Below are 17,810 nucleotides of genomic sequence, written 5' to 3'. Positions count from 1 at the left end.
CTCTGTGGTTGCATGTAAAGTTGTTTCTTTGACTTTTAGCTGCGTGTAGTTCAAAATATACCCTGTTGTGATTCAGTTGTGAAAGGACGTCCAGCAGGTGACGTCTTCTACACGTGCATTTATAGTCCATCGTCAACCTCTTTAAAATCCTTATGAAATATGCAAAAGCCATTGTGCTTACACATTCACATACTACAGTAGAGGTCTGCGCGGGACTGTTTTTTAAGTCCCGCTCCCGCTGGGGTTATATCCCGCACCCACCCGTTCCCGCTATATATACACTATTTGTTCACCCGCTGTCCGCTTAGAATAATTTTCTTCCCGACCCGACCATCCCGCTTTAATATAGATCTCCCAGAATTTCACATGTACATTTTCACAGAGAAAATAAAAATGTAGTCTGCACAAACATTTTTTTATTATTATTTTATTCGCCTTGTTAATATACAAAATGTAACATTTTGCTGCAGACAGTAGGGGAAAAAATATCGCAGCGAAAAAAAAAAAGTTTAGGCTATTATTTTTATTCGTATTATCAAAATTCGTAACATTTTGCTGTTAAGCAAATACAATCAATGCATGACAGAAAGAACCGTTACTGGTCCGTGCGTGCAGCGCGTGCATAACGGTCCTGAGTAGCCTACAGGGCAGATAAGTGGTCGATAAGATTAAGATTAGGTAAAGCGAAGATATGCTGTTCTGAAAGAACGTCGGCGTCGGGTATTGAATGACCGACCGCTCCCGTTCAAATTACACCAGAGTTACCGACCGCTACCGTTTTTTAGTCGGAAATTTAATCCCGCGGCGCAAAATATCTGGTCGGGTCCCGCGGATCCCGCGGGACAGCCGCGGGAATGCAGACCTCTATACTACAGTAATTTATTTAAGTGCCCAATTATTTTTTTTAAGAGGTTGTTAATAGTCGTCCACTGACGTCCTTTAAACGTTTAGTAAGACCCAAACAAACCAGCACGGAAATCTTTATTAAAAAAAACCCTCAGTTTGTTTTACATCTTTTTTTATGTCAAATTCTATTCACAAAGTGCCCCTGTAGTTAAGTAATTGTGAAATCACTGCATTTACTCATTATTCCACCAGTTTCCCATACATTGCAATATGATTTCATTATTTTGTTTATATAATTATTAAATATATTTAGGCTATATCCATAAGTTATTCATAAAGTCACAATTTAAAGTCTGAGCTGGATGCAAAAACTGCTGCCAAGATGTTGTAACAAATATCGCGATATGATATCCCTATAGCAGATAATCTTGCGATATGACAGTTTGTATACTCAACATTCCAGATCAGTAGGTGGCGGTAATGCATCTTTTTATGCTGGTTTGGCAAAACCGCCAAAAACACCAGAAGAAGAGGAGTGAGCAGACATTCTCTGGCGGTAACGTATTTCTATCTACAACACGAGGAGAGTTTTTTTGCGTTTACGAATCATTAAAAATTTACTGGTGGGTAAGTACATTTTGAGGTATTTTATTAATGTATTTTAGTTTTACTTGTTTTACTCGGAACAAAAATCCAAAAGCAAGTATAAGCACACTCAAGTTAAATTAAATTTGGCTGAAGTTAGCTAGTATGCTAAAAGGTAATGTATAATGCTAGGGCCTTTTTTAACCCTAAAAACAAACTCATCTGTGGCAAAATAAAACGTTTATGGAACTTAAAAATTGAAGCAACCACCTTTCGAATATTTTCACAGAATGTTAAAGTGTGTTTGTGTTATGAGATACATAAATAATGATATATTCAGTATAGTACACACACACACACAAACACACGTGTATATATATATATATATATATATATATATATATTTATATATTTATATATACACTCTAAAAAATGCTGGGTTATTTTTTAAACCCAAATGCTGGGTTGAGCATTTTGACTATGTTGCTGGGTTATTTTCTCCGTGATCAGCTGACAATGACCAATTTGGGTTTGTTTTGGAAATGTTGACCCAGCGCCTTCTCGCCAGTCGCGCGCTTTTGTCCACACTGTTCAAATCACTACGTCAACAGGAGGACGAGAGGTTCAAGCAGGAGCGATCGTAAAGGTGAGCAACCCTGTTTTATTAAAACTATCCTAACGTTAAGTAACGTTAGTCGAATAAGTCAGAAAGTCAACAAGAAGTTATGTTGAAATGAACTATGAATTATTGACGACGGACCAAATGCTCTAACGTTAGTCTAGATTTTGCGTCTGTCGAACTAGCGACCGTTATGCTAAAGTTACATTAACGTTACACATAACATTCATTATTTTTACACAGTCTGTCATCAATATTCCACTTATAACACGGTCACAATGTCTAGGTACAGTTGTTGGTGTCTGTTTTATCTCCAGAAATGTTGCGGGTTACTTGATTCGGCGGTGTTGGATGGATGCAGTGTAACGTCACTGGCTAGTGGCTGGATATGCTAAAGAAGCTGTAAGTCTAACGTTACCTATTATTTAACTGTTTTTGTAAGTCATTTTCGAAAGGTAGCTTTACATAAAATATATTATTATGCTGCAGTATGATCTCTGTGTTTGGGTGCGTGCGCCTTAGTTCAATTTGGCTAAGCATTTCTGCAGAAAACAGTGATGTCATCGTCCAGCTCAGTAAAGTTACTGAGTAGTGATAATTCTTATCAAAAACTGTCATTGTTCATTTGAAGTCAGTTCAGTGTTGCTTCAGTTACGTTCAGAAACTATGTAAAGATAATCGAAGTAGTTACTGAAGTACAATTTGGTCTTAAACCGGCTCTAAACAAAAGAGTCATTCAGTTCAGTTCAGTTCAGTTCTCATCTGATATTGTCAGTGCAATTAAATCAATAATATTGTTGAAAATTAAGTGCCCCTAACTAAGCAAGCCAGAGACAACAGTTGCAAGGAACCCACACTCCATCAGGTGACAGAATGGAGAGGAAAAAAAACCTTAGGAGGAACCAAGCTTATGTATTAAATAGCCTAATACAATTTATTATTTTGGTTTGTCATGCAATTTGGTTCACAATCATTAAAATAACTATGATGATCATTGAATCATGAATGAATAAAAAAAAAAAAAAAAAAAACTGCCAGGAAGAATAAACATTAAAAACATTTATTCATTATTTTTACTTATCTTGAAACTGCAATCAAATAAGTCAATGGGCGCAATGTCCTCAGGCGATTGTTATACCGATAGACTAATACATTGGAATGAATAAAAAATATTCTATGAAATATCTACAGGTGAATTTATAAAATATTTTTTTAATTATCCACAAAATTAACATTTCTTCTGTTTACAGTCTTGTGAATTAACAATAGTTAATTAAGCTGTTAAAAATTATTTTGTCTATTTATTTATTTATTTTAATTTTTAATTAAGTAATGATTCATTAAAATGATTTTTTTTTTTTTTTATTATTAACTGGAGCCAGCATAAAAATTTATTTTAAAAGCATTGTATAAGACATGCTAACTTTGTAAAGATATTACTAATCAGATGTTTCCTTATTTTCTTTTACAGTAATGGACATTTTTGTTCAACAAAAACTCCTCAACTGGAATCTTGAGTGCCTCATTGAAAAATTGCTGGTAAATATGTGATGAACAATTTTGCATTTCAAATTCTCTTTCCTTTTAGGTCATCTTTTTTTCACAGTTGCATCCAGTGCCAACCCTAACCCTTAAAAAAGTTTGCTACACCATTCACAATAAGCTCAAAAACATGAATGGCCAATTTACTTGTCCAAAGTACAAGCACATGACAAGACTTCATGTCAAACCATGTAGGGTGAATTTAAATCAGTTATATTGTAGGGCTGGCATAGGGTAGGGTAAGTGTACCCATTAAGCCCACCAAAATCTAAGTCTAGGTTTTTTTCATAGATATTGACATAGTTTATAAGAAAAATAATTTGTTAAAATGCAAGATTAATCTCTCATTTTAAATTATATTAATTAGTTGATGTACATTTTAGAATATAAAATTAAGATAATTTAAGAATAAAGTCAGAAGTCTGGCATGGGCTTAATTGGTACTTTGGCACCATTTAAGCCCGCATGTGTTCCAAATAAGCCCACATCATCATTGATTCACAAAATATAAAAAAATAAATGATTTTAAAGAAGTAAAACATCAATATATTTATTCAGTGACAGGGAAGTATTAAAAAAAAATAATTTTGCTAATGTTTGATTAGAGCCCTGGGTGGGATGGGTTGGTGTTAGTGGCCGGTGGTCTGGAGCCTTAAGTTGGCTTGACTGGAGTTGTAGCTGGAGTCAAGCTGGAAGTTTGACCGGGTGTATCTCGGGAGCCAAGCTGAGTTAGGGCTCCGTACTCTGGGCCTCCTAGTGGGCCCCCCTAACAGTCCCAGGGGCTCAGGACTGTGGGGAATGTAGGGTCCCTCTGGGAGCTCTCCATGTCCGGAATCACAAGCCTTAGCTCAGCTTGACTCCCGAATTATGCCCAGTTATACATAAAGGACTTTAGGACAAAACAGGCTCTATCTCATTTGAATGAATGTGTAATTTGTGTGTAAGTAAGGTAAGGGTAAAATGTTAGTAAGGTAAAAGCACACAAAGACATGTTATCATTAAACACTTTCAGAAAATGTATCAAAGTTTGCACTTAGAGGGATTCCCCATTGAAATACATCAGGTGGGCTTAAATGGTTCCACAGTAAGTAATGGTGAAAAAATACATTTTTTTCCTTTAAAAATGTAAGATATGTTTACAAATACATGCATGGAGCTTAAATATACTGTGGACTAAGTATCATTGTAATTTTCATTGTGCCCACATTGAGAAATGTTAAGTTTTTTCATTCAAGGTTAGCTTGTGTTGACTGTAGTTTGCATGCGTTTTGTGGCACTGTACCATTTAAGCCCATCTTAAAAAAAAGTTAATTTATAAAAATAATCTTATCTACAAAACAATTTATGATGTATTTATTTGTAAATGAATGTAAAATGAATCACAAAACATTCATTTTTTGCAGTTCACATGCTTAATTCTTTGGCAGTCTATCTTTCTGTAAGGCTAATGGTTTGACTTAGAGATTAGCTTTGAACGCAAGCTAATAAAACTCATCTTTCCATTTAAAGGAAAATGATATAAAATGATAAAGTACTATTTGTTCATACACAAAAAACAATACATTTATCTCTTATTTGATATAATATCAATGTAGTTACCAAAGAAGTGGCTGAAAATTGCAGAAATGTGTTGATTTCTTAAGGGTCCCGAAACACCAAAGTTTTGGGGTGACTTTGTGTGAGGTCCCCTGAGACAGCATGCACATGGGTGGGGCTAACTCAACATTGCCAAATGTAATTGGTATGCAATTAAAAATGCCAAGGAAGTAACAAATCACTGGATTGGTTAAAATAATAAGCAGCATAAAATATTATTTTCTCTTTTTTTAATTTGACTTCAGAGTTGAAAGTGGGCTTAAAGGGTACATGGGCTTAATGGGTACACTTACCCTACCACTTCTGTGCCTAGTCGTTGTCAGTGTAATTTCATAGATAGCCTTGCTTGTTTGCCCCTTTCTTGGTTTAAGGCAGTGGTTCTCAAATGTCCTGGGACCCCCCATAATTTTGGATGTCTCCCTCATCAGACACACCCAATTTAAATTTTGCAGTCTGTACTAATGAGCTGAATCAGGTGTGTTAGATGAGGGAGAGATGCAAAATGTGCAGTGGTATGGGGTCCCCAGGATGGGTTTGAGAAGCACTGCTTTAAGGGATAGTTCACCTGAAAAGGAAAGTTTTGTCGTCATTTACTCACCCTCATGTTATTACAAACCTGAATGACTTTCTTCTCCTGAACACAAAAGAAGATATTTTAAAAAATGTTGGTAACAAAACAGTTAACAGTAGCCATTGACTTTTATAGTACTTTTTTTCTATTATGGAAGTCAGTGGCTACCGTCAACTATCTTGTTACTGACATTCTTAAAAAAATCTTTTTGTGTTCAGCAGAAGAAAGAAACTTGTGCAGGTTTGGAACAACGTGAGGGTGAGTAAATGAGGCGAGTAAATATGACATGAGGGTGAGTAAATTTGCATTTTAAGGTGAACTATACCTTTAATAACACTAAATGTTTTCAGATTACCAGAGTAACAAGTTCTAATTTGCCATTTTTCTATTCTTAGATTCCAAAGGCATGCTAGCACTTACAATCCTGCCTGTGATTCTTCCCCCGCCTGTGTACAAGATTGGCCACAAAACCTTTCGGCCAACTATTCAAGAGACAAGAACCTCATTCATTGATGTACAACCGGTAAGTAAAACAACAGGGTACAAAAAGAGCAGGCTCATTTCTTTACACCTGTTTGTAGGGCTGCACGATAAATCGTTTTAATCGTTTATGGTTATTGCTGCTTAGATCTGGCACGCATTTCATTTTCTCACAACTCGTTTTTAGGATTAGTTCACCCCAAAATGAAAATTTCCTAATAATTTACTCACCCCAATGTCTTCCAGGATATCCATGTCTTTCTTTCTTCAGTGGAAGAGAAATTAATTTTTTTGAGGAAAACATTTGAGGATTATTCTACACAGAATGGACTTTAATGACAACCAACAATTCCAACGTTCAAAGAAGGTTCAAATGTCCGTCTCAATGCAGCTTCAGAGTCTCTGGGCGATTCCACAGTTTCTGTCCACAAGGGGTGTAATGAACAATATAGATTGAATAATACCCAGTTGTTGTAATTTTTTTATTTTTAGTTCACTATTTTGTTAAAGATAGATGTAAGAAATAATAAAGTTACTTTTATCACACTAAGCCTTGGCATTATCGTGTAATGAGACTTTATTTTATTTCCGTCCCCAGAAATTGCGGATGTCAGGGTAGGACATTCAGTGCATCTGTTTTTTCCTAAGTCATTTCTTTCATTTCCTTTAATAAAATCCTGAATTTTGGCGCATAACATTTATTTTGGTGTGTCTTCTACAAAATACTACTACTAACACTGAAAGTAGAATTCCCTTAATCCACCACGATGCAATAGAAACATTTACTAACGTTCGTTACACTTTCTGTCCAAGCAGTTACGCACGTTAAACTATGATTCTAAAGGAAGCGGAGATATCATTTTTCCATGTAATTCTATCAGTAGCATAACGATAAAACCATCTTGTGTGGGTTAAATTATCATATGCGTTGCTACATGATAAATTGTTAATAAATCGGGATAAAACAGGGGCAGAGATTTTCTGTCCAAAAATCATAACGCTCGAACATTTTATTCTGACGCTGAATTTCCATCTCCTAATGTCTCAACGGTTCTCATGTCAGAAATAAGATTGTCTAGGTCCCTGTCGCTCTGCGCGGGAGGAAGAGTTAACAGGATTTCACGGATTTCGACGAATGTGGGTAAGTTTGTGGATTCTGTCCAAAAGGTTACGAACGTTAAAATGTTACGAACGTGGTAAACTTTGGTTAAGTAAACATTAAATAGGATCATTGTGGTGAGAAAGGATAAAAGAGTGTGCAAGTCGGATGATTGCGAGTGGTTTCGGACCGAAAGCGTCGTTCATCGTGAAAAAGCATGCATGAATGGTGGTTTTATACATTTTGACAGATTCTGCACATCTTGTTCGTAAATTAGACGGAAATTTTCAGTCTGTCCAACTTCCAACGTTGTTTTCTGCGTATTTTTGACTCAATAAGCTGTTCATGAAAGTCAACATCGTCAATGACATTTTTCTGTTTTTTTTTTTGTTTTTTTTTGATGATTTTTTTTTTCTGTCCAATGTTCGTAAGAATATAGCTTAGGCTGACGAAGTTAACACGTTAATAGTGCGTTAACACAATCTGTATGATCTTTAAATTTGATAGTATGGTTATTTTAATGTGTTATGAACTTGTTCTATTCTTTGCCAGTTTTCATGAAATGGTATTATTTTGCGTTACAGAGGCAATCTTGCAGGATTGTTTATTTTTTTCCGTCCACGTTACACACGTTATAACTTAGCACACTTGTAGGAGTTCCTTTGTCTTCTACATTTGCCAAATAAATTTGAAAAATATACCTGTGGTATTTGTTAGTATTTTGCTGGCTTTCAGTTTATGAACATACCAGACTCAAAAATGCACCTTTAAGTTTATAGAACAGAAAATATTAGATGGCTACCCTGCCTGCATGGAAGTCCTATTACCAGTTTTGTGAACCATACACAACGCATGACTCATAACTATACCAAATTAGGAACAAAGTAAAACATGAACTGGGATTCAACCAGAATTTTATTAAACTGAATTAGATTAAGTACACTTTCTGCTTGAACTTACATTGTTTTCCGTCCATGTTACATACGTTAAATTTGACATCAACTCAACTTTGATCAAAGTTTACTAGTTTACCATTGCCAGATTTATCCTGCCTTTCACACAGCTGTACCCCAGGTTTTCTCAGGATGTTAACCTGAGGACAATGGCTTTCTCCATGAAGATTGATTTTTGCAGGCTGTTGTCCTTGCAGTTGGCCCTAAACTGTGGAATCGCCCCTCTACACGATCCCAGTCGAGAAATAAGGGTATTATCTAGCGAAACCATCAGCCATTTGTGGTTTAATCGTATATAAATGTGTGTTTTTTTTTTTTAAATGACCGATCGTTTTGCTAGATAAGACCCTTATTTCTCAACTGGGATCGTGTAGAGACTCTGAAGCTGCATTGAGACTGACATTTGAACCTTCTTTGAACATTGGGATAGTTGGTTGCCATTTAAGTCCATTCTGTGTAGAAAAATACTGAAATGTTTTCCTCAAAAAACTTAATTTCTTTTCCACTGAAGAAAGAAAGACATGGATATCTTGGATGGCATTGGGGTGAGTAAATGATTAGGAAATTTATATTTTGGGGTGAACTAATTCTTTAAGTTAATTTAAGATGGTATTTAACTAATTTAAGACTGCTCTTATGAAAACCTAAGACACACTTTTAAATAATTATCTGTGTCTGATATTGTCTTTCCCTCATTTAGTCTGGAACCAACATGGTGCTTTACCTGGAAAGGCAGAGAGAAGAAAAACCCTTCCCCTTTGTCTTGAAGCTTGGAATGGCTGGACAGTTTTTTTTGGTGAATGGGGAAACTCTGGAACAGTTGACTCAGTTTTGTTTTTTGTTTTTTTTATCTTTTTGTGAAGATAATTTTTAGTTAGGCTATTTTACAGTTTATAGGTATAGAGTTTCATGTTTTTATTTTGCTACACAGGACTAAATGATTGCTTATTTAAAATGAATTGCAATGTATGTACTTACTGTTTATACACAGAGTTTTTATGTGCCTCCCATTTTAGCTGCACAGGACTAAATGATTGCTTATTTAAGTGAATTGCAATGTATGTACTTATGTGTTTTTTATTGTACTCTTTGTGAAGAGAATCTTTAGCTATAGGCTATTTTACAGTTTATAAGTGTAGAGTTTTGAATTTTGAGAATCTTACCATTTTATAATCTTTTAACATACCAACATTTTAGCACAAATGATTTTTTTGGGCCTCCGTTTATGTTGCAGATGTCTAACTGTTTTTTTTAACATGAATGTATTTATGATTATATTCATTTCCTGGAATAAACACTTTAATTGAATCAATAAACAGTAGTGTTATTGTTATTAATATATATATATATATATATATTTTTTTTTTTTATTATTATTATCTAAAATTAATAACCTGTAGCATGGGGGTTGTTTGACCCAGCACTGATTAAAAACAACCCAGCAGATGGGTTAATGTATAAAAACCCAACCTGCTGGGTCAAAATAACCCAGCATGTGTTCTGTCCAATATTTACCCAGCGCTGGGTTGCCAAATAACCCAAATTGGGTTGTTTTTAACCCAGCATTTTTTAGAGTGTATATATATTTCTTTATTATTAGGGAAACTTCTTGAGAAAAATGTGGGATTACTTTGCTTAAGCAAACCTCTTGGTGGTAAATTGATTCAGTAAAGACAAAAAATTGCATAAAAGGAAAAAACAGTAGTAAAATGGATATTTACTTTGATATCAAAGACATGCAGCACATAAGAGCACATTGGTTAATTAAACATGTTTAAAGATTAAAATAAAAAGTGCTACTCAGATGTAGCATTCTGACAGTTTTTTTCTGAAAATAAATTAAATGAAAGGCACTGCAATGTTAAAACTGTAGGAGGAGCTGATGAATAATTCACTGAAATCTGTAAATTAATTCGAACATGGCTGACTTCAATAAGTGCTTTAAAAGTATTTTGTCATTTTAGATTTGCTAAACATGTCCTCTGACTATCAAAGAAAGTGGAGACGTCGAAGGGCAAGAGTTGACTGCCATTCTTGACCCTGGAAAGTCGTCATCATCGTTTACGAGACTAGAGTCTGAAAGTGACCTGAAATCCTTTGAAGAGTGCATGAAAGATGACCAAAAGAAGTGGATCTGTGTAAGTTTAAAATGTGATGAGGATTTTGGGTATATTTCCAGATATACATAAATGCATATGTACGTGCACACACAGATAAGTGTTATTTAAATATCATATTACATTTCTTTTGATTGTGGTGTCACTTTTAGGTTCAGCAACTGTCCAGAGTTGGCGGAATGTCAGTCAGAGACTGTGTAAACAAAGTCATGAACAGGTATGTATTTACCTAGCATTGTTTGTGTGTTTAGCTGTGTCATTTCAGAAAAAATGACAATAATAACAGTAGCTATAATGACCTCAACCTTTGATAATACTATAATTCTGTCACGCATTATATCTACTTATATAATTGCCAGTTTTTGTGTCAAATAAGTTTTAATGTCTGTGCTAAATCAGGCTGTTCGTAGGACTTTAAACAAGATATAAAAACCATAATGTTAGTGTAAGAAATGAATGAGTTATTACGTGTCACAAAAACTTTGGGTAGGGACAGAGGCAGAGCACTTATTACATGATAGACTAGTGGTTGTGAAAGTGTATGTTTTAACACTGCATACACTGCATGCAACTGTCAAGCTGCACAGTACTGCTAATTTGCAATGCATTTTAATATTATGAAGTAAATCCTGAATTGTTTATTTCTCAGAATCATGTCAAATGCCTTAATGGCAAAATTCAACATGAGGGGTGGTGACCAGCTGGAAAAGAAGGCATTCAAGGCTACACCTTTATATAATATAATACAAGGTAATGTGTGACACACATTGTATGTTCCTTGTGTCTTATTTATTTAAAAGACCTATTTTTATCAGAAATGTCCAAACGCATAATAAACATGTTTTTAGTCCCAGTGTACTCATATGTGGACATGTATGAAATCAACATCCTGTGTCATGAATTAAATCTTCATTTTAAATTTTGAAGTCTTGTTCGACTGCATTGTACAATTAGTTTGATAAACAAAAACACTTTCTAAATAAGTGCTTGTTTAACTTCTTGCTTTTTACATTCATATTCTCTTCCCTCAGATGCTGTGAAGAGGTGGAGCCCAAATGCTACTGACTTGGAAATTGACGTAGCAATGGCGGAACACTTGAAACATGCTCCAGGAAGAGCTGGGGGTGGGGGTTATAAGAAGTAAATGGTGGTAAACCCAATGGCAAAGTTACTGAATCAGTGTTTAACCTGTTTATTGTTATACTTTATAAATAAATATACACACACAAAATATGCAATTATGTTGTGGAGCACTAAAATAAAATAGATTTTTTTTTTTGAAAAGAATGGTGTGTTTATACTTATATCCTGTGTTTTTGTTATGTTGTTTGATTAAAAACTACACATTAATTTAAAAATACTGAAAACACAATTACCGCAGATTTAGTTAACTAAATTGCAATACTTGTAGAGTCTTGTTTGAATGTTTAATAACTGGAAGATATTATTAAAAAATGTTAAGTTCATGGTATCTTGTGGTAAAGTAAAATATTTAAGCTCACAAATAATGTGTTATTGGTTGTAAAGTACACGTGGGAAAAACAGTTTATAGACGTCCAGGTCGGACTGGACCGCTTTTGGACCTTTTTGGAACCTTAGTCAAGTTCAGCAAATGTGTAAACCTCGAGACATAATGCATTTCACGATGTTAGACAATATGGTATGTTTATTTTATATTTTAATGTACACGGGTGAATGACGGATAAGGATTTAAAATGTGAAGAAAAATAAAATTGGTAAAAAATTAAAATTGTAAGACTTTCTATACTTATTGGAGGGTTGTGTATGTAATGCAATGATATTTACACATTTAAAAAATTTAATTAATCATTTTTTGGGTGAATCAGATCTTTTTCCCCATGAAAATGTCATTCCTGGGTAACGTAATGAATTTTTAAATTAACTATATTTATACCATTGTTGGCATATACAAATGTACTGATCTCCATATTTGGAGCTCAACAAACAATTAGTGCTCGGAAAACTACATTTTAATCACAATTAATATAATCAATTTGGGATTTCATATAGACATGGGCTCATTTTTGGCTGCTGATAACTCAAAATTCAGAACCAAATAAAAAAAAAACCTGAAAAATGTTTAAAAATGTTTTCCAATAAGGTAAATAAAAAATGCCCGTGTCATTGTTAGCCAGAATGACAAACTGTTAGCCGGAAGGACATTCTGCAATATTATTACCATAAAAACCATCCTCAGTATCATTTTTAACACTCAAACTTGAAACAAAGTAAGAGACACTGACAAGTTTTTTATGATTTAAAAATCTGTAAAAATTTTAGTAAATCTGTAAAATTATAATGCTTAATAAACAATGGCCAAGGGTATAGTCCAACACATTATACAGCTAAAACATTTAGGACCCTATTTTAACGATCTGAAACGCAAGTATCAAACGCAAAACGCAAGTAACTTTGAGGGCGGGTCTCGGGCGCTGTTGCTATTATACCGGCGGGATAAATGACTCTTGCGCTCGACGCAAATCTAAAATGTGTTGGTCTGAAGTCGCTTCATTACTCATAGGTGTGGTTTGGGCGTAACGTGAAATAAACCAATCAGAGCGTCATCTCACGTTCCCTTTAAGAGCAGGCGCGCTTGTTCCATGGCGGATTTGCCAGGAGCGGTTCACAGCGAGGAGACCGACGTTCTCATCAGGGCCGTAAAACACAGAGAAGTGACATTGGGGATGGAGAAACACACCCAAATTAGCTTCGGTTAAACAGGCGTATAATAATTTTAGTAAATGTGTAAGCTAGAAATATGCCTATTTTTTCACATCTTCATGGACACAACAATGATTTCCCTCGTGTGGAATATTTTTCCTTGTAATTATGTATGGTTTGCAAAAATGTGAACTGCTGCGTCTGTGTGTAGATGAGAGAAGTAAAGTGTATGTGCGTTGAGCACACGCTACATTATGGCCAAGCATACGCCCTTAAAATAGCATCTGAAAACAATTCCGCCACTGACCAGGAAAAACCTAGTTTAAAGTCAGTGGCGGAATTGTTTTCTGAAACTGCAAAATAGCACCAGGGAACGTTTGCGCCGGAACACGCCTCCTCTTTCTGCTGAACCGCCCCCGGGAGCGCAAGTTCATTCCCTAATTTACCGACGTGCGTCTGTGGAGGGAAAAGTCCGCTGTCCGTCGGGTGCAAAGTAGGAATGATAAATGCGTCGGTGTACAAAGTCAATTGCGCTGGGTGCAAGATAGGGCCCTTAGGCTTATTGCAAATGAGTCAAGTCACCTTAATTTATATAGCGCTTTTAACAATTTAGATTGTTCCAAAGCAGCTTTACAGTGATAATAGGAGATTAAAGTAACAGAGATTGTTTTGGCTTTACATCAGCTCTAGAATAAAGTTATTGTCCAGTTAAAGTTAGTTTTGATTGATTCACTTCCGTCGCAAAGATCATTAGTTATTAACTTAGGGGCCGCTAACATGACACCGTTCTAACAGAAAACCCTTTAGTTCTCTCTGCGCAAACTTTAAAAACGCGAACCTGTGAGAACGCTGATGGCGTGCACATGCGTATTACGCGTATTAGATTAAAGGAATGTTTATAGGAGTGTGAACCTATTTCGATTAATATTTCAAGTTTGCTTGTTACTAATACATTATCACTCCACTGAGTCATCACTATAATACCTTGCTCTCTTTTTTCCAAGTTACTCAGCCCTAGCTTTTGCATCTGCGTTTATCCTGGCTCTGAACCGTCTCTGCCTCTCTTTATTAGACAGAGACATCTGGAAGGACAGAATTGACCTTAAAACAACAGAAGCTATACTAAAGCTTTAATAAAATGTTGATATATTAATAAATTTGATTACATTATTCATGATTTGACCATTAACATTACAAAATTCAATTCAATGATAATGACCCATGTGACTCATTGAATCATATGAAATCAAGATGAATGACAGCAAAAAATATGGCAAAAAAACATACAATTATGTAAATAATGTTATGTTAATAATATAACTATAATAACTATGCCTAAAAGTTTACAAATGTTAATTAAAAACTAGATTGTTATGCATATGTCATTCTGGATAACGGATGACATGTCCTGGCTAACAGAGGTTTTTTGTTATCCAAGAATGATATGTTGTTATCCAGGAATGACAAAACAAATATTTTTCTTTATAATCAGGCACTAACTTAACCAACTATGGAAAACTACAACTTAGCTATCATCGCTTAAGGTAATCTTTTAGATCAAATAGATCGTTTTGTTAATATAAAAACATTATAAATGTTTTATTAGTGTTATCCAAAAGGACACATGATATTGCTACAAAGTGCACCACTGACCGAAAAGGTCAAAATATCAACATTTTAAGAGACACTTATTGACCTTTGCACATGTTCTGGTGCTCCTTCAGGGTCTTCTTTTTGGTACAATATTATGTCACATGACATACCAAAATGCATTATGGTGTAAAATGGTCATTGATGTCTGTTATCCAGGACTGACATTAGAGAAATCACAATTTGGAGACAAAAGTCTTTCTGTCATAAAAATTGAAATAAGCTTAGTATTATCATATTTGTAGGTATCGTTGGAAACATCAATACAATTATGCCCAAGTAGATTTTAAATACTTTTATTTATATTTTTTACATTTTTGTCGTATTTTTGTATTCAGATTTTAAGACGGGACAGTTACCCGGAATGACATTTTGGGACTTTAGAGCTCAATAGTTCTTTAAAGATTAATTATTTATAATAAATTCTCACATGAGTAATTAAAGAGGGGGAAGCTGAGTCACTTAATTAAGTGCATTTAAAAATGTATACATTTTTAATATTATGAATATGCTTTGGACACCAGAATTGACACGCCACGTCATTGACCCACACACGTAAATTATGCAGCAGTACATCTTATTATAAACATCCAGAAGATGACCTATTTAGACGTCCGTGGACGTCCAGAAATTTCACATTTCCGTTGCATTTCACGGCCAGAAGACGTCAAAGACGTCGGTTCAACTTTCATTTCGGAACTATTTTTCAACCATAACGGGACGTGACGAAGGGACGTCTTTTCAACGGTCTGTACACGTCTCAATGTTTGCTGGGTACATATAGAGCACTTTAATTTACACATTAATTGGTTGTGGTGGTTAACCTGCAACTTACACTTTAAATATTAAGCTATTTCCTCACAAAACCGGTTCTGTGAAGCCTCTTCTCCTTCTCCATTGATATCCATTAAAAAAAACAGACTAGCAACAGTTAACGGTTGAGATGCTAGCGGACTTTTCCCTAAGACACTAAATCATTTCTATAAAGTAAATATTCAACGGAAGCGTGTTATTTACATGAAAGAATGTGTCAGAAGCATTTGTATGTACTATTTGTGTAAGTTTGGGGACTAAACTTACCTGAAAGTAGTGAAAACAACAGTGAGAGACGGAGTTTCTGCTTTGTGTCAGTTGAGCTGCCGTCCCGTTTCCATGGTAACGCCCTCCAGTTCAAATGCAACTCGAATGTTCAGTGCGCGCGCCCATTAAAACACGTAAAACTCAAGCAGCATTTACATAAAAGTAGAATTGATGGAGGGAATTATTTGATAATCAGGTAAAATATATTGAAAACTTTGGTGTGTTCCTGTTTTAATAAAACCGGTTTAATTATAACCTCAGTGAACTGAGTACATGGCATAGTTAATGACATTGTCTTAATGACATAGTTTCTTTATTTGTATTATTTTGTCCAGATTTTCATTGTATTTTATAACTCTCTGTCTGTACCCTTCTAAGACATGATACAGATATATAATATGCTGCGTTTGGTCCCTGATGTGCCGTTCAGTGACAGGGCAGTATGTGGTAACAAGTCTTACAATTGATTCCAGTCAATTATGCAAAACAGTAACTTAAATTAAAACTGTAAATTATTTTTAGGTTATTCAAAAAATAACTTTCCAGCAACGTTCTGGGAATGTTGTTTTATGGTTGCAAAATAATAACTTAAAAAAGAAGATATTTTGAAAAATTTATTTTTTCTGCTGAACACAAAAGATATTTTGAAAAATGTCTGTAACCAAACAGTTGATGGACCCCATTGACTTCCATAGTATTTTTTTTTTCCTACTATGGAAGTCATTGGGGTCCATCAACTGTTTGGTTACAGACATTTTTCAAAATATCATCTTTTGTGTTCAGCAGAAAAAATAAATTCTTACAGGTTTGAAACAACTTGAGGGTGAGTAAATGATGACAGAATTTTCATTTTTGGGTGAACTATCCCTTTAAGTAAATCCTATATACTAATTTTTTTACTTGTAAATATTAGACATCCAACAGACAAGTAAAATTGACTTCTGACTCTCTGGCATATTTACATGCATTAATTAAGTACTTGAAGCAAATTTAAGAAAATCAAGTAAAATTTAGTCCTTGAAGAAAGGAATCTGCGCATGCGCGGAAAGAAGAAAACACGCATGACTGAGGGATTTCCAATCTCCACTCCAACTGCTCTCGACAGGTAAGCAACAGTAAAAAACTGCATTATATTACAGATTTTTTGATTAATTCAACGATTGTCTTGTCATCACTTCATTCTATACATTTGAAAAGTTTAGTGTTCTTAAGTTTAGAGACGTGCTCCAGGAAAAAAAGTTCACGGAGACGGAGAGGCAGAAAGCACCCTGTTTATTTTCTTTCTTTTACAAAAAGCACAATGTTTTATTTCAATTGAAAGTGGAAAAAGTATTTTTTTTTATATTTCTTAAGTCTGTAATCTTTGACCAAAAATGACGGAGTATTATAAGTCTATTTTGCTGCTATGTGGAAAAAAAAATCGAGCAAAACGCGCTGGCGTGTTTGCCGACCCAAGAGGGTTAATGATGAGATAGCTTTGTAAGACGTTAGCCATATTTTTTTTCTCAGTTTTAAACTTTACGTTTTACACGATTTATCAGTAATCACGCCTGAAAACTATGAATATGTTACTTAAATCATGATCTTTTTGTTTAATATTTGTTATTTTGTGTGCAAATTTTCTTTATAGATGACAAATATTGGCCACGAATTAACAATAGGCCTAAGTGAGAAGGTTCTCGTTCCCTCGTCGTGCACAATATAATTCATTCCCTCATTCATTTGCTAAATCGTGCATACTATCTATTAAATGGTCCCTGATTTTACTAAATCGTGACCACGTCAAAACTTAAGAAAACAAAACCTAATCAAAATAAAAATAAAAGTCAATGTTCATGACACAAACAAATTTTAATCCTCATTCTGTGTTTTCACCATCCATGGATTCTGCTACCTCAGTTGGATCCAGGGATCTGCCACCTCAATTAGGTCCAGGGATTCTGCCACCTCAACTGGATCCACGATCTGAACTTGCTCCAGGTGTTGTAGT

At 34.8% G+C, this 17,810-nt stretch overlaps 1 protein-coding gene across 3 annotated transcripts; it reads left to right on the top strand.

Moving 5' to 3' along the window:
• Positions 1-1,369: 1,369 nt before the first annotated feature.
• Positions 1,370-12,146, top strand: LOC308689469 (uncharacterized protein). Of its 3 annotated transcripts, XR_014030008.1 has the most exons (6): positions 1,374-1,473; positions 1,942-2,077; positions 2,368-2,452; positions 3,522-3,589; positions 6,155-6,282; positions 8,992-9,604. XR_014030008.1 is itself a non-coding variant. In XM_081363183.1 (5 exons), the coding sequence occupies exons 2-5, from the start codon at positions 10,400-10,402 to the stop codon at positions 11,550-11,552; spliced, it is 309 nt and encodes a 102-aa protein (XP_081219309.1). In that variant the 5' UTR covers positions 1,370-1,402; positions 10,256-10,399; the 3' UTR covers positions 11,553-12,146. The 3 variants fall into 3 exon arrangements, 2 of the variants coding, with proteins under 2 accessions (XP_081219309.1, XP_081219308.1); XM_081363183.1 differs by lacking the exons at positions 1,942-2,077; positions 2,368-2,452; positions 3,522-3,589; positions 6,155-6,282; positions 8,992-9,604 and adding exons at positions 10,256-10,429; positions 10,561-10,625; positions 11,058-11,158; positions 11,440-12,146 and having other exon boundaries at positions 1,370-1,402; XM_081363182.1 differs by lacking the exons at positions 1,942-2,077; positions 2,368-2,452; positions 3,522-3,589; positions 6,155-6,282; positions 8,992-9,604 and adding exons at positions 10,256-10,429; positions 10,561-10,625; positions 11,058-11,158; positions 11,440-12,146 and having other exon boundaries at positions 1,377-1,473.
• Positions 12,147-17,810: the final 5,664 nt, after the last annotated feature.

Source organism: Scardinius erythrophthalmus (genome assembly GCF_964197995.2).
Source record: "Scardinius erythrophthalmus genome assembly, chromosome: 4".
NCBI lineage: Eukaryota > Metazoa > Chordata > Actinopteri > Cypriniformes > Leuciscidae > Scardinius > Scardinius erythrophthalmus.
Note: the sequence above shows the minus strand (reverse complement) of the source record. Positions and strands in the feature narration are given on the sequence as shown.

Excerpts from the sequence above, each read along its gene's own strand:
- LOC308689469 (XM_081363183.1), top strand. The coding sequence starts at position 10,400 with ATGAAAGATGACCAAAAGAAGTGGATCTGT. Across the intron at positions 10,626-11,057 it reads GTAAACAAAGTCATGAACAG|AATCATGTCAAATGCCTTAA; the intron begins GTATGTATTTAC and ends TTTATTTCTCAG. Across the intron at positions 11,159-11,439 it reads TTTATATAATATAATACAAG|ATGCTGTGAAGAGGTGGAGC; the intron begins GTAATGTGTGAC and ends CTCTTCCCTCAG.